The 15,206-nt window shown below is 37.7% G+C and overlaps 1 protein-coding gene across 4 annotated transcripts in view; it reads right to left on the reverse strand.

The window, feature by feature from the left end:
* The window catches only part of LOC133524169 (glutathione hydrolase 1 proenzyme-like), a 31,470-nt gene extending 16,264 nt beyond the window's left edge, over positions 1–15,206 (reverse strand). Inside the window, exons 1-2 of one of the 4 annotated variants that reach the window (XM_061860036.1) lie at positions 15,111–15,206; positions 572–736 (exon numbers count right to left, since the gene is read on the reverse strand). In XM_061860036.1, coding sequence (XP_061716020.1) covers positions 572–736; positions 15,111–15,118 — 173 coding nt within the window. In that variant the 5' untranslated portion in view covers positions 15,119–15,206. Of the gene's footprint in view, positions 1–456; positions 474–571; positions 737–1,328; positions 1,932–2,755; positions 2,945–15,110 lie in introns of those variants that run through there. The other 3 variants (XM_061860037.1, XM_061860035.1, XM_061860038.1) reach the window with 3 other exon arrangements.

Here is a 15,206-nt window from a genome sequence, read left to right on the forward strand (position 1 = left end):
CTTCTTAGGCAAAAGACGTACAAAGCGAAGCGCTGCGAAGGTATTCCCTTAGTCATTTTGTCCCTTATGCTTGTAAACTTGTAATGTATAATATGATACCTACTTAATAATAGCCAATAAACGGGGGCTATTATTAAGTAGGTATCATATACCTCAATGGCCTCAATGTAGGGACATTGAGCATGGCCCGCCATGCTCTTGGCTGTTTTTTTTTTACAAGCAGTAACTCACCGTCCGAGTGTGGCGCACTCGTGTCCATTGGCGGCGACGGCGGCGCGCGTGAACCGTGCGTGGCTCCCGTCTTCTGCATCATTAGCACACAAGCCCTCAAACAGGTCTCACCGTCCGATAGCAACGCACTCATGTCCATTGGCGGCGACGGCGGCGCGCATGAACCGTGCGTGGCTCCCGTCTTCTGCATCATTAACACATAAGCAGCTCACAAACAGGTCTCACCGTCCGATAGCGGCGCACTCGTGCGTGTTCGTTGGCGGCGACGGCGGCGTTCGCGAACCGTGTGTGGCTCCCGTCTTCTGCATCACTACCACATAAGCCCACAAGCAGGTCTCACCGTCCGATAGCGGCGCACTCGTGTCCATTGGCGGCGACGGCGGCGCGCGCGAACCGTGCGTGGCTGCCGTCCTCTGCCCACGGCTGCACCACTAGCACGGCCACCAGCGCGGCCACGACCACCGCCGCGATCACGACGCCAATCCAACAGCGCTGATTTCGACAACTGTGCAACAAGCAACTTACTGTTTATGGATGCACAATAATTTACGACTCTATTTTTTATGGAACCATTAATTTTGCATTGTGTAAGACGCAGCACACTTGCCAAGTTATGAATTTTGTGTAGGCAAAACGGCGTTTAGATTGGATGTTACGGATCTGAATAAGTATTTTTCGCTAGGAAGCTGTCCGCTGTCCAGCACTGTGCATAACTAATGTATCTTAAATAATTTCATTAATTCACTAGAAATTGTAGAGCTTTACCAACTCGACTACTTGACGATAATTTAAAATAGACATTATAAATAACAAAAGTTTTATTCACCATCAATTAGAAACACATTATTAGAAAATCATCAAATACCTAGGTAATGTAAAAAATAGAAAGTAATCTTGATGAATAAAAAAAATACAATATTTGAATATGTTTTTAGAAACAAAAAATATTAAATAGCAGCTTGTCTCAGCATAATGATGTATTTAGTTGACTACAACGCACAAGTATTTTATTAGGTTTTATAAGTATGATCTTTGTGACTTAACATCGGACAAAAAGTAATGGAGGCCAAGGCCGCAGTGTTAAAGTGCAAGTTTACCTGTTTATTAACATTGTGTCGGATAAATCTTCACTTAATTACTACACAAACAATTTGCTACAATGGAAAACTTTTAGACAAAAATAAAATCCGCCTTGTATTTGGCTAAACGCAAATTAAAAACTTAATAAAACACATAATTGTATGGGAAATACCCTGAGGTACAAAAAAAAACGAGAGTTCGCTCGAAAACGTGACATCAAACTGGTTGTATGCACTGTAGGTGGCTGAATTTATTGTCTTCATATTTCTTTACCTTAGGAGCTGACTAAGGTAAATGCGTCAATTCTAGGGTTTTTTTACATTGTTATGCCTTTGTCATACACATAGGGGACGATATCGTGTAGTTTTCAGCAGTAACGTAATGGTTTTGTCCAATCATCTATGGCTAATACGGATATGACTAGTCCCGTGAGGTGTCTTAATATACAAACTGTTTTACAAATTGCTAAAACTTTAATACACCTGAAAAATTAGGAGAGGGAACAAATAGCAATTCAACTCGATAGAAGGCCATTTTTGAAATGAAAGGTTGTGAAGAAATTCCGATTTGAATTTACGTTACCTACATTTGACTTGAATTTATATTTGAGTATCGATATATAACGACGAGATTATTAATATAATACTTAAAAAAAAAAAAAATACTTACATAAAGATCAGGTTTTAAAACTAAAATGCTGTTAAGCTGATTCATGAATTTCAGCACTTTTAAACACATTTTTATACCCCGAATACTACTTTTCGGCCTAATTTAAACCCATCAGTAGTAGTGTAGTGTGCATTTTAAAAATATATCAATAGAGCTAGACAGTGGTTCCTAACCTTTTCAGTTCTGCCACCCCTATGACTAACTAGGAAACCCGATTTTACCCCTACTCCCAATATATATCAATACCTATATTCTTTCTTACAGGTCTAATTTCTGTTATATTTAATTGAGCTTATTACCCCCGTAAATACCAGTTTTACCCCTTCGGGGGTAATTATCCCCAGGTTAGGAACCGCTGAGCTAGAAGCTGGGTAGACTACAATAATTTCCAAGGTCAATGTAAGGAAGACCGTGTACAAGCTCATCGCTTTTCCTTTGTACTTTGTTCCCATATTTATTAGATAGATAGAGAGATAGAGATTTTTATTTGCATACCAATATATGTTACATACATGGACCCTGGGAAGGGTGTAGCAAAATAAAAGGTAAGTAGTTCACAATATCACACTTTGCTTACTATTACTTATATTACTTATAATACGTACAACACTCCCGTTCAGGATGTCGGTACAGCAGATAGAGGGAAGCTGTTCCTTTCTGACTATGTCTGAGCGACCTACTATACAAATACGTGAGTTCTTGCCCTGCGAGTCCTACGACGTTCTTTCTTAGAAGCGGGTATTCACCACATCGACCTTGATATCATCATACTTACGTTTACTATAAATTGTAGTTTAGCAAGTGATTGTGGCGTCAGCTGTTCAAGAAATTTGACAGCATCGCCTTGTGGCCTTACACTATTAACTGCAAATTTGGTTTCAATTTCGTGTTGCTGGTTTATCGATAATATAAACTAGCTATTTTATTTATATACAACTGACATAACCGAAAATATATATATGTCAAACTAAATGGCTATTTCTGACAGTTGCTAAAAAAGGTTAGCATATTGACGCTTTTATATAATTGTCATCGCGAAACTTTTCCAGCCGGCGGCTTTTATTTTATTTTATTTTCTTTATTGGGGAAAAAAACAGACATAGGCAGATGATACAGAAAAGAGGATATTGGTTTTTACATTATAAAAGTGCAACCTACATCCTGAGACAATTCCCACTAGGATTTATAAACTAATAATTTATAAGTGGCATTGCCTTCGGATTGAGGTATAAAATGTTAGTAAAATAGGTACTAAACTAATATTATTACACTGACGATAATATTAGTAGTTACAGTGCTGACAAGATTCAAACATATATAACATTAAAAAGCAAAACGAGGGACTACACATATACAATGTTAAATATAAGACTAAGTTTATATTAGGCCAAAAGTTCCTACTTAAATTAAGATGAACTTCGGAAGTACGTAATGCTTCATAACAGTAAATTTACTTTAAGTTTGAAATTTGCACGACTATTGTTAAAAATGTCAACCGAGACTAGGTCGTTATTGTACATTTGACACATTCTGCGAAGCGGGGCACGGACTCCGGCGTTACTCGACGCAGCAGGCACCGCGAACAGGGATGCAGTTCGTGTTCTATAGGTTGGAGCACGGAAACCAATATGTTTGTAATTTTGGCGCTAAATACCTTTTGGTATATTTTATATACCTTCGAAAAATATATTTGTTTTTTATTCTTGTTAAGCTACGTGCACAGGCGCCTCTTCGTGGCGTCAAGTTGCCAGTTAAGTATTGTATGCTTTTTCAACTTTACCCCTTGATTCAATACTAAATAGCAAGCACTGACAATGATGGCGTTATTCATAAACACATTACAAGCCCGAAGTCATTTTAACTTTAGTATGTATTTATAAGAAAGGGATAAAACATAATTTAACTAATTCAGGCTCGTAAAGTTTTATGAATAAGGGTTAAATTAAAAACCGCCTATGAACAATGACTTGATTTGCAACGAATGATTGTAAAGAGAGTAGGTATTATTTATTTTCTAGTTAAGTTTGTTTAATGAATATTTTATTTATGTTCGTTGGGAGACTTAAGTAGTTTATAGATAACATTTTCATACAATTGATCCGATTATTAATGCCACTGTCTTACCTACACATGATGATGTGTATAAGATAAGGTATTGGTATTGGCACGTGATAAGTAATTTAATCTAATCATCATTCATAAATCGGGTAAGTACATATTTTCGGTAAGTTTATAAATTGATTAGGCTGCTGCTGCAATTTTGAATTAGAGAGACGATGTGTACATACTACCTTTTTTCCTAACCATACAGGATGCATTAATGAGCAAGGGAAGGCGGGAGTTGTCCTACCGTGAACGTTCAATAAAAAAGATATGACAACATTTTTTTCTAAGGTCAGTTATAATACAGTGTTTGCAGGTTGTAAGCGGTGGTGCTAATACACTAAATTAGTAGGTACGGGAGCGCCCTCAGGCACGTGCGGTATTCTGGTGTTGTCGTCATTTTCCTTATTGTATTGTATACTAATATACTTAGAAAGGTACTTTGTTCCGAAGCGATGTTTACTAATATCAATTTAAGAATGTCGGAGACGTGACATAAGTATAAATATGTAAGTACCATTACAACTGTTTAATCTGTAGGTAGGTATGTTTTATGTGTGCTAATACATTAGTTAACTCTATGTACTCTTTCCGTCAGAGAACAAAAAGCCTAAGGACCCTTCTCCGATGGCAAGCCACCTAAAATAAATTCGTTTGTTTTGCCATCGATACTAGGGAATCCTAGGTACCTCCAAAGATTTCTAAGGTCAGTTATAATAAGTGTATCTGCCCCACATTATAAATCACTAATCGGGTAAGTACAGTCCTTACAGTCCCATCTAAAAATATCGATACGGACAAAGTGCCATAAATACACTACCTTAATATATGGGCAATAAGGTCATGTATACATATTTTTGGCACTTTGTCGGTATCGAATCGATATTATTAGGCGTAACTACACTACATACTAATATTTGAAACGATTACTCTACAGCACACTTTCCCTAGATGAGTGCTAAATGTACACCTACCAAGACAAGTGAACAAGTAGCCCAAGTAGGTACAATGACAGTCACCCAGCGGCCTCTGTTTCAATCATTGAGAAATATGTAAGCATAGAGAGCTAACTCCATACATCAGTTCTCTTACCAAAACGCGGGTTATTTCGTAGTCGACATCTAGCGTAGCATCTAGCGTCAAGTAGTGGATTTATCAGTACCGCTACTTGACACCAGCGGTGGCGGCATGGTTGTATTTTTATTACTTGTCACTATCCCTGTCACTTTCACACTTACATACTTGTTAGAACGTGACAGGCATGGTGACAGACGATAAAAATGTGACCGTGTTTAGCCCGCAGATGTCACAAGAGTTGCGATGCGACTGACGAAAAATGTATTGCTAAAACAATTTACAACTAATATTAGTATTGGGTTGTAGGAGTTGAAAATAGAGTTTCGGTTAATTCGGTTATAATATTAGCTAATTGTTGAGCATTAGACTTTTCGTTCGTCGCGACATCTATTTTCAAGTACCTAGCAGTTCTGATAAATTCGCTACTTGACGCTAGATGTCGAATAAGAAAATAGCCCGCGCTAACAATGAGAATATTAATTGTCTCGCACGTGCTATGTTTTGAAGTACGTTATCGTAATTCTCATACCTTAGATAAGTAGCTCATAATGTTATGTATGCATGTTTGTGTGTGTGGCTGCGCCCACCTTAACAGTTACCGCTACAATAAACCAGTGCGATTAGAGCAGCCCGTGGTTTCACTCGTGTCCTCGTACTCCTCACTGGCGACGAGGATGGGATATCAAGCAAATCCCCCGCCAAACTACGTTGTAAGTTAATTACGCGGGAAGAGCAGGCAAAGTACCTAGTAGGTATTGTCAACCTGAACGTTGAAGATATTAATTAGTTAATTTATCGTTTCATTGTCATGATATGACAGAATATCTTATTATATAATATACAACGGTGTAAACAAGTACCTACTAACTTTCCTTATTTCGTTCTCAACTCCGCAATGAGGATTGTTTAGCTAAGTAATAATAATAAGTATGTTTTTTATACTGTTTTCAGCGGTGACAAACTTAAAGGAATAATAGATGATAGATGTCATCCTAAAGTACACATTTACTTGCTGAAGACATCACGAAGTAAAATTAGTTTTACCGTCCAGACGCTTGAAGTTTTTCATGGTATCAAGTTAAGCGTAACGGCAGGTAAACAGAAACATTTTGTGTGACAAAACCTATGTGTGTGTGGTGACTTATCACCAATTTTTTTTGCTGACGATAAATAGGATAAATGAATTCATTTCTACAACAATGTCCATGTCGTGCATTTTTGTATCACCTGGATTAGAAGCTAGACATTATTTTCAGTTGCTTTTGTTACACACTGAATAGCTAGCTTGTTTTTAGCGACGCCATTTAGGTTATTTGAAAAAATAGTAGTTAGTAGGTATGGTATTCCATAGCCCAGAGTTTCTCAAACGAATAATATAACCTCATGTAATCCTATTAACTAATATCCCGGAACCTTTCTAGAAGTCGATTACGAAATCTGTGAATCACTGGCCAAGTAAGCAAGTGTGGATCGTATTTCTAGAGATCGTATTTCTTTGTGGTCTACAAAACTGAGTAGATAACTTCTGGGTGCTTAGCCAAGGTGCCATTCGTTAACGCCCCGTAGCGTAGCGTTGTCGTCTCTCTCGATCTTTCTTCCATATTAGTGCGACAGTGACAGTTGCGTTTCGTTGGCACGTTGACTGCGCACCCTAGACAGGAGACTGATGACGGCAGTCGTCGAAAGCCTTCGCAGATTTTTTGAAATTTAATTTTCGATACAATCTTTTATCACCGACTGTGATTATCTTTAAAATCTCTAAAATCAAAAAAATCATGTTCTACTTATCCAGATAATTATAAAGTTTTCGTTATTTGAGATTTCATTGAGTTCCACGTTGCCTTCGATCTCCATCATCAGATCAGTTCAGCGAAGTCATCATAATGTCGCATTGTCACGGAACAATTCTATTAAATATAGAATAAATTTATAAATATATTCTGATAAATGATATGCCAAATCACAAAATCAAAAAAACAGAAAATCAAAAAAAAAAAAATCAAAAAATCAGATACAGATACTTAAGTGGAATAATGCTTTTAGGTAAAATTACGCCTTCATACGCGGACACTGTATGCTGGACGACAATAGAGAATGCGTAACATTTCTTCTTACAAACTGTCTCCTGGCTGACATACCTAATTCCAACAATATGGAATATTATGGAAGGTGGAGGTAAGGAATACAATCTCCATAGGCAGAACTGTTGCAAAAGTGCCCAGTTATCAGCTATAAATAATAGTTCCAAATCTCTCCAGAGTAGCGCTAGAGTAGCTACCGAGTAGAGTAGTAGAACCTAGGCGTTATTGACGGAGTGAAGTGCGCTGTGCTGTCTATGATTTGAATTTTTTCTTCAAATATTCTAGGTAGGTATTTTTTTAGGTGGTCTCTGCCTACCCCTTCGGGAAATAGGCGTGATTATATGTATGTATGTATGTATTCTAGGTATTGTAGCGCCACCTATTTAAGGTTTTTTGACGGACACTTTTTGGTATATGGAGATTATATTCCTTACCTCCACCTTCCATATCCAACAAGAATTAACTGACAATAAAGCTATGAGTTATGACATCTCCAATGTAAAGTGAACCCTAAATGGCTCAACAATTAAAGTCTGTTGCAACGTCATCTACTTTATCCTCTAGGAGGCGTGTCTTATATGGAGATTCTATTCCTTACCTCCACCTTCCATATCCAACAAGAATTAACTGACAATAAAGCTATGAGTTATGACATCTCCAATGTAAAGTGAACCCTAAATGGCTCAACAATTAAAGTCTGTTGCAACGTCATCTACTTTATCCTCTCGGAGGCGTGTCTTTATTATAAACCGTATTTTTTTATTTCCGTTAATTTCAAGGGTGCATCACTGAGCTTAAATTAACTTTCTCAAAGACACGGGTATTCTAAATAACTCCATTTCGGAGATAATCAGTAATTTTATTTTATCTCATAAGGCCCTTACGAGCGTGTACTATTGCCTTAGGGCCTGTTTACATATTGATTAGTGTGTACGAGTTAATACATTTGCTACTAAACGTAAGTATTATCTACACTAACGAGCACAGAGCACATGCAGGGAGACCCTTATGAAAATACAGAGAACAGCATGCATGGCTATTACCGGGGCGTTTAGAACAACGCCAACAGCGGCGATGGAGGTACTGCTAGACCTCCCGCCGCTACATCTGGTGATACAATCTGAGGCGCGGAAATCGCTACACAGGCTGGCTCTAACAGGCCTATGGAGCGATAGCAAGCCAAAGACTAAACACACAAACATGGAATGTGACAATTTCATGGAAAGGATAACGAATATGGGCTGCGATAAGATGCAACCCAAGTTTGTGTTCCGTAAGAATTTTGAAGTTAAAGTTCCAACAAGGGCTGAATGGACCGAAGGTCCTCAAGCACCAAATTCGGATGAAAACGACATCATATGGTACACAGACGGGTCCAAGACAGTATCTGGTACGGGGGCAGGCATATATGCAAATGACTTTAGTTGTAGCATAAGCATGGGTAATTACGCTACTGTCTTCCAAGCTGAAACGTACGCTATAATTGCCTGTGTGCATGAGAATATAGTTAGGCAAACCCAAGGGAAGAATATCTATATACTCAGTGACAGTCAGGCTGCACTCAAGGCGCTCAGGGCGCCCAGAGTGGACTCTAGACTGGTGTACAATGGTGTCCAAGCTCTGAACAAGCTTGGAAGACAAAATAGAGTGCAACTGGTATGGATTCCAGGGCACGAGGGATTCATAGGCAATGAAAATGCAGATGAACTTGCCAGAGCCGGATCCGCAAGTAACCACATAGGTCCGGAACCATTCGTGGGGCTCTCACAGGGAACCATTATAACGGCTATCAAAGACCACACTAGGACCAGACACCAAAAAGAATGGGACAGTCTAAAGCAGTCTAAAGCACTCAAACCTCTTCATACAAGAAGTAGACTCCGGTTGGAGCAAAAAGCTATGGAAACTTAGCAGGAGACAACTCCAAATTATAACAGGGGTGTTTACGGGCCATTATGGGGTCAAAGGGGTTTTGGCCAGGATGGGACACTCTGACAACACCGATTGTCGAATGTGTGGTGAAGAGGAAGAGACAGTAACACACCTAATGTGTGAATGTCACGCCCTCGCCAGACAAAGAATGAAGGACTTTGGAGCAGGCTATCTGGAACCAAAGGAATTCAAAAGGCTACCCATAAGCTCCATCATCCGACACATGGAAATGATCAAAAAGGCTCTTGAGTAGCTAATGGATCTTTCCTTAGGGGGCAACTACACAAAAGATCCCTATGGGTCGAAGTGTATCCGCAAGGGCCCCCGGTAATTAGAAGATAAGATAAGATAAGATAAGATAAGTATTATCTCGGACGATCGTTGTTCGAAATGACATTGATATGTCTCAGTTTTCAAGTGTTTAGTTGAGTTAAATGTAATGTTTTGTGGTCATTGAAATTGTGAAAGGGCAACTTTTGACAATCAGCGTATGACTAGGTATAATGTACGGAACCGTACAGCGCCATCTCATTGTTTAGCTCTCAAATTAAAAGCACGAACGTGCGATAAATCTTACTCAATCAATGTATCTTTGTTTTATAGGTCTTGGTAAGGTATTGTTCTCTGATGCTATTACATAATCAACTTGTGTTATTTCATATCGAGTGAAGTTTGTTAATAGTATTTTATTCAATCGTGATATAATAGACAGCTTTTCATTTGAGTACCATGTTAGGCAACGAAGCTTGCTGAGTGAAGCTTGAAAAGCTTGATTATATCACTATTGTATACATTACTTTTACAACTAGTTTTCTAAAATAATACTTTTTTTACTATAAAACCTAAATACTGAAAATTAGTACGAGTAAGTATCTCATTAGACAAAAATGTAGTAGAAAAGACATAAATGCGCGACTCCGCGCCCCGCGCCCGTTTAGTCTTTTCTATGGGAGCGCGGCGGCACGTGATTGGTTTTTTTTTTAAATATAGTTGACTACAGCGCTACACTACTAGCTTCTGCCCGCGACTTCGTGATGATGATTAATAAAATTATCCTATGTCATGCCTCGACCCTCAAACTATTTCCATAGCAAAATCTATCTAAATTGGTTCAGCGCTATAAGCGTGAAGAGGTAGGAAACAGACAGACAGTGTTACTTTCGTAATTATTTACTAGGGATGTAAATACATACTTAAGGTTAGGTGGGATAAGAAGAACTATGGGGCAAGAGGGACACGTGCAGGGAAAATAAGCAGAGGTACCTACTTAAAGTATTAAAAAATAAATGAAATGTTATATTATCAAAAATCCAGTCAATGTGATTTATGCGTTACTTAAAAATACTTACCTAGAAGGACTTTTCTCATACTGTTTCCCTTATCCCGAGCGAAATAAAGTATGTTTCTCTTACCCCACCTGACCTTAATATAAGTATCCACAATATATGTTGTTTCCTGAGAGCTGAGTAGCTACCTACCTAATCTTTACAGTACAATATATATTGTATTGCATTAAAAAGAGCAAATATACGGTTTATTGTTATAGGAGTTACCGAGTTTTAGTTTTATTGCGTAAATCTCTATCTAGATGCCGCCTGCGTTATAATTATGCGATATGAGTGTTATCGCGTCTTGATTATAATATGATCCAGGAATTTTAAACAAATATTAATGTAGAACTCATATGTTATACATGTATGTAGGTATACGGACTAGAGCGAAGTAGAGTCAGGCTAAGCTAACTTTGCAGCGATTTTGATAACACTGACTGTGCAAGTGTTATTCTATACGTCATAATTTCATATAGAAGTCGAGGGTTTTTTTAGTTTTCAAGAAAACCGTAAAGAAGATAAGAAGGAGGGTAGAAGAAGTTAATCATTTTTCCTTTTAAATATTTATTAATACCAAAGCGATATCACTTCTGTTATAAAGTTCTAATCAATAGGTAATCGATAGATGGTCGGTACAAAAATGTGCATTCTTGGCAGACTGCGCTAACGTTATGCCTAATATTGCCGAGATAAGTGATACCGTTTTGGTATATGTACCTATGTAATTTAGGTCAGGGGTTCTAGGTTCATGGAGTCCCAGCTCCCAGCGCGCACAAGTTCTTTGCAAAAATCGTGAATCGTCTGGTCTGGTTGACGTAATTGGTGACCGAAGAGCTGGCGGCTTCCTCGCACAACGTAATAGCATTGGGATAAAACGAGGAAATATCTCCAGCATCCTTGGTACAATGCCTCAAGGGCCTCTTTTAGAATTACGAGTAAGCTAAGTAAGTTATAGTAATACCTCTGTAGATATATATCTATTACTTATGTAAATTAGGATATTAAAATTTAGGTTAGTACATATCTAAATGAAGATGGTGGGGTATTTGTAATTAATTTTTCACTACACCTACTGATAAAGGCCCTCTTGATAGTCTTGATTGTTCAAAAACGAATGAGAATGTTTCATTTTATCCACATGTGAAGCAAAGTAATCAGATGCTATTTTTGAGTGGTTTCCTTATGTTAGCTGGTAGAATTGACTTTTTAATGACGATTTTGAATAATACATTTCTTATTACGTTCATTTGGATTTTTTTGGTTTAATTTTTTTGGGTATTTCATAGTTAGTATTTTCCTCGCGTGGTGTGAAAGTATTTTCCTCGCGTTGGAACACAATGGAATCAATAACTTTAGTCTAATTATACAGGTCCTTAAGTATGAACAATTTGTTTGCATTTACTCTAAGTATTACTATACATAATGGATATATACAGATGATTACTATAACTAGCTTATATCTAAAATAGGCCCTTGAGGCATTGTACCAAGGACGCTGGCGGCATTTCCTCGTTATATCGCAATACTGATATGTTGTGCGAGGAAGCCGCCAGCTCTTCGGTCACCAGTTACGTCAACGTCAAAAAACTTGTGCGCGCTGGGACCCCATGGACCAAACACCAAATGGTACAAAATGGTACTCTATTATCAGTATTACTGATTTGATTATGCCTGATGTCCAGCGAGAGTTGCACACTGCGCTGCAGAGCACTGAGAGTACTGAGATCCTATTTATTTTATACACAGTCGATTTTTAGGGTTTCGTACCGAAAAGCTTCAAAAGGAACCCTTATGGTGCGACTCTGTCCGACTCTCTGTCACAACACTAAATATCTCGAGAACCACTTAAGCTATCAATTTGAAATTTGAAACTGTACCCCTAGTGTAAATTTGATCGACATCATAACGTGACGAACGCGTTTGCGTTAAGTCTCATTTTGTATAGGATTTTGAGTTTCCAAAACGTCCCGCTTGGCGCGCTCTTTCTAAATCCAATAGGTACAAAATGAGAATAAACGCAAACGCGTACGTCACGTTTCGAAATCGAATTTATTTACACTAGGGGTACTGTTATGAACAACGCTAACCCGGACACATTGAAAGTATTTTTTTATTTATTTAATTTTTATTAAATATGGGAAATGTCCAATATGCAGAGGGGGCAAAATTTCAAAGTCTAGTGACTAGGTCAAGTGGGGTATTATTTGAAAGAGCTTTTTCTTTTTTTTCTGAAATTGATTATTGGAGGAAAATGTGAAAAAAAAACCATTCCCCCCTTAACTCCGAAGTTAACCAAAGAAAAATTACAATTTTTGAAATCGGTTCACTTGATAAAGAAATTATCCTCGAGAAACTAACATACGTGCTTTACATCGCGCGAATTAGTTAGACAATTTGCCGATAGATGGCGCTGCACACAAATATACTTTGTATAGGTACTACTGATCAAAAGTTTTTCGCCTTTATAGTTAGAGACACTGAGGACAGCTAAGCTATCTGATCTCGTGCTGCTAATCGAAATTAGTTTCCCTAACTTTTTAATCACCGATGATTTTGAAAAATTACAGCCAGAGACAAAATTGTTATGCCAAAAAAGTTGATGCCAATCGATTCCATTTCTGTCCACGATCAAAAGCTCCTTAAATACCATTTCTTAGGTTTCTATTACAAGACCTATCCTGCCGTCCATTTGTCTCTCACTGTCAACGGGCTGTATTTACGGGTCTTATTATCGATCTACGAAGTATTTGACGCTGACTGTACAGTCAGCGTCAAATACTTCGTAGCAGTCAAAGTGGCCAAATAGTTCGGTACACCATACTAAATATATGGTGTACCGAACTATTTGGCTAGGTACTTTGGTTGCTACAAAGTATTTGACGCTGACTGTACCTACCTAAACAAGAAACGTGACATTTTCGGCATTCTCTATATGTATGACAGCGAACCGCGAAGGTAAACATCACAACCACTAATTATGTTTCAGTGCATCAGTGAACACTGATTGGGCGTAGTTTGGGAGATTCATCTCATAAGACGTAACATCAAGGATTCGACTAAGGCCAGCTTACGTCGTCATGGCTAAACACCAGCACCATAAAATCATAATAAAGGTGCCGTATTTCCTTCCGCTAACGACGTAAATGCTATAGAATAGTAAATACGTTAGTTAAGATGTCGACTTCCTATTATAATATCTGAATCTGAATCCATATAGTGTAATACATGTTCATTACTTAAGTATAAGTGTTTAAAAAAACCGTAAAGTTTCATTGCGCCAGTATCTTCTTGGGTCAGACGTGTAGAGTTCGAATTAGAACCGGTGGTAGTTTTCCTTTTTGACATTCAAAAGTGCATTGTACCTATATGTCTAAATTGAAGAATAAACGATATTTATCTTTACAAAGTGAGCCTAGACTCGCTAAAGGTGCCTGAGGTCCACTGGGCTAATTATAAATATTGAACCATGCGCTAAATATTTTTTTTTTACAAAAGCGACTACCATTTTTGCCCTCCAAACTTCTATTTATGTAAATCGATGAAATCACACATTAATCATCACCTAATCTCCCGAAAGTTAGCGGAACCGCAGTTTAATTTCCATAGTTATATCATAGACATAATAATCTCTAACGATGCGACAGCATATTAAATTAAGCCACCAATAAACTTCCTGTGGCCGATAAATTCGCTGACGGTCACGCTCTAAGTGGCAAAAAAACTGTTATGGGCTCATTACAAAGCAATCGACATTCGCCATAAACTAACCGTAGATAGCTGGGGGAGTCCGGAAGACTTGCCTACGTGGGAGACTGAAACATTTTATTTAAAAAAGTGCCAAACGAAAAATATTTATTTTTTGGCATGCAAGTGTCATGCCCGAGTATATATTGGCACTTTTGATGATAGGTATGCTTAAAATCTCCCACCTGGGCAATTCTCTTGGACTCCCCCTACTAGTTACATAAGGAAAACTAAGTCATACAGTTGCCTAATATTTCAAACTATTTAAAGAAAGCAATTTGCAATTTGCTTAAGCATTAGATAAGTCTACCTGTTGTACTTTGTTATGTGCAATAAAGTTTAAAATAAATAATAATTTTGAAAATCGTGCCTGTGTTATTGAAAACGAGGAAAAGTTCGAAAGATGTGTCAAATGACGAAAGTCGGTTCAGCAGTTTTTGCAGAGATAATTGTTATAGGCAGTACACCTATAACATTAAAGCCTACGAGACGAAAGTATGTAGTTTTTTGATCAAATCTTTTTAAATACCTCATTCGCCTTTTCTCATTAAATTCGACAAGATAAAGTCTAAATTTATTGACTTTATATTGTAATGATAGCTGCTTAATAATAATGAAGTCCTAATACTCACATAAATGCATTTATTTATTTAATGTTATCATACAGTGAGATTTTAAAGCAACCAATCACTCTTTATAATACCAATTACAGTACTAATTTTTCAATTTTAACGCTAGCGAACACTGATATATTTAATGATTAATTAAATTAATGTTGCCAAAAAATACTTCTCTTATTCACAATTTTCCTGGACACACCACATGCACAAAACAATTGAAAACACACAAATTGTAATCTCACCTAAGCATAGTGGTTTGCAAATAATGCGTCAGGTGTACCGCGGTCGTGCCGACTGACTGAATGGTAGATCGCGATACAAGGATATCTCTATCGTAA

The sequence above is a fragment of the Cydia pomonella genome, chromosome 13 (assembly GCF_033807575.1).
Source record: "Cydia pomonella isolate Wapato2018A chromosome 13, ilCydPomo1, whole genome shotgun sequence".
Classification (NCBI taxonomy): Eukaryota; Metazoa; Arthropoda; class Insecta; order Lepidoptera; family Tortricidae; genus Cydia; species Cydia pomonella.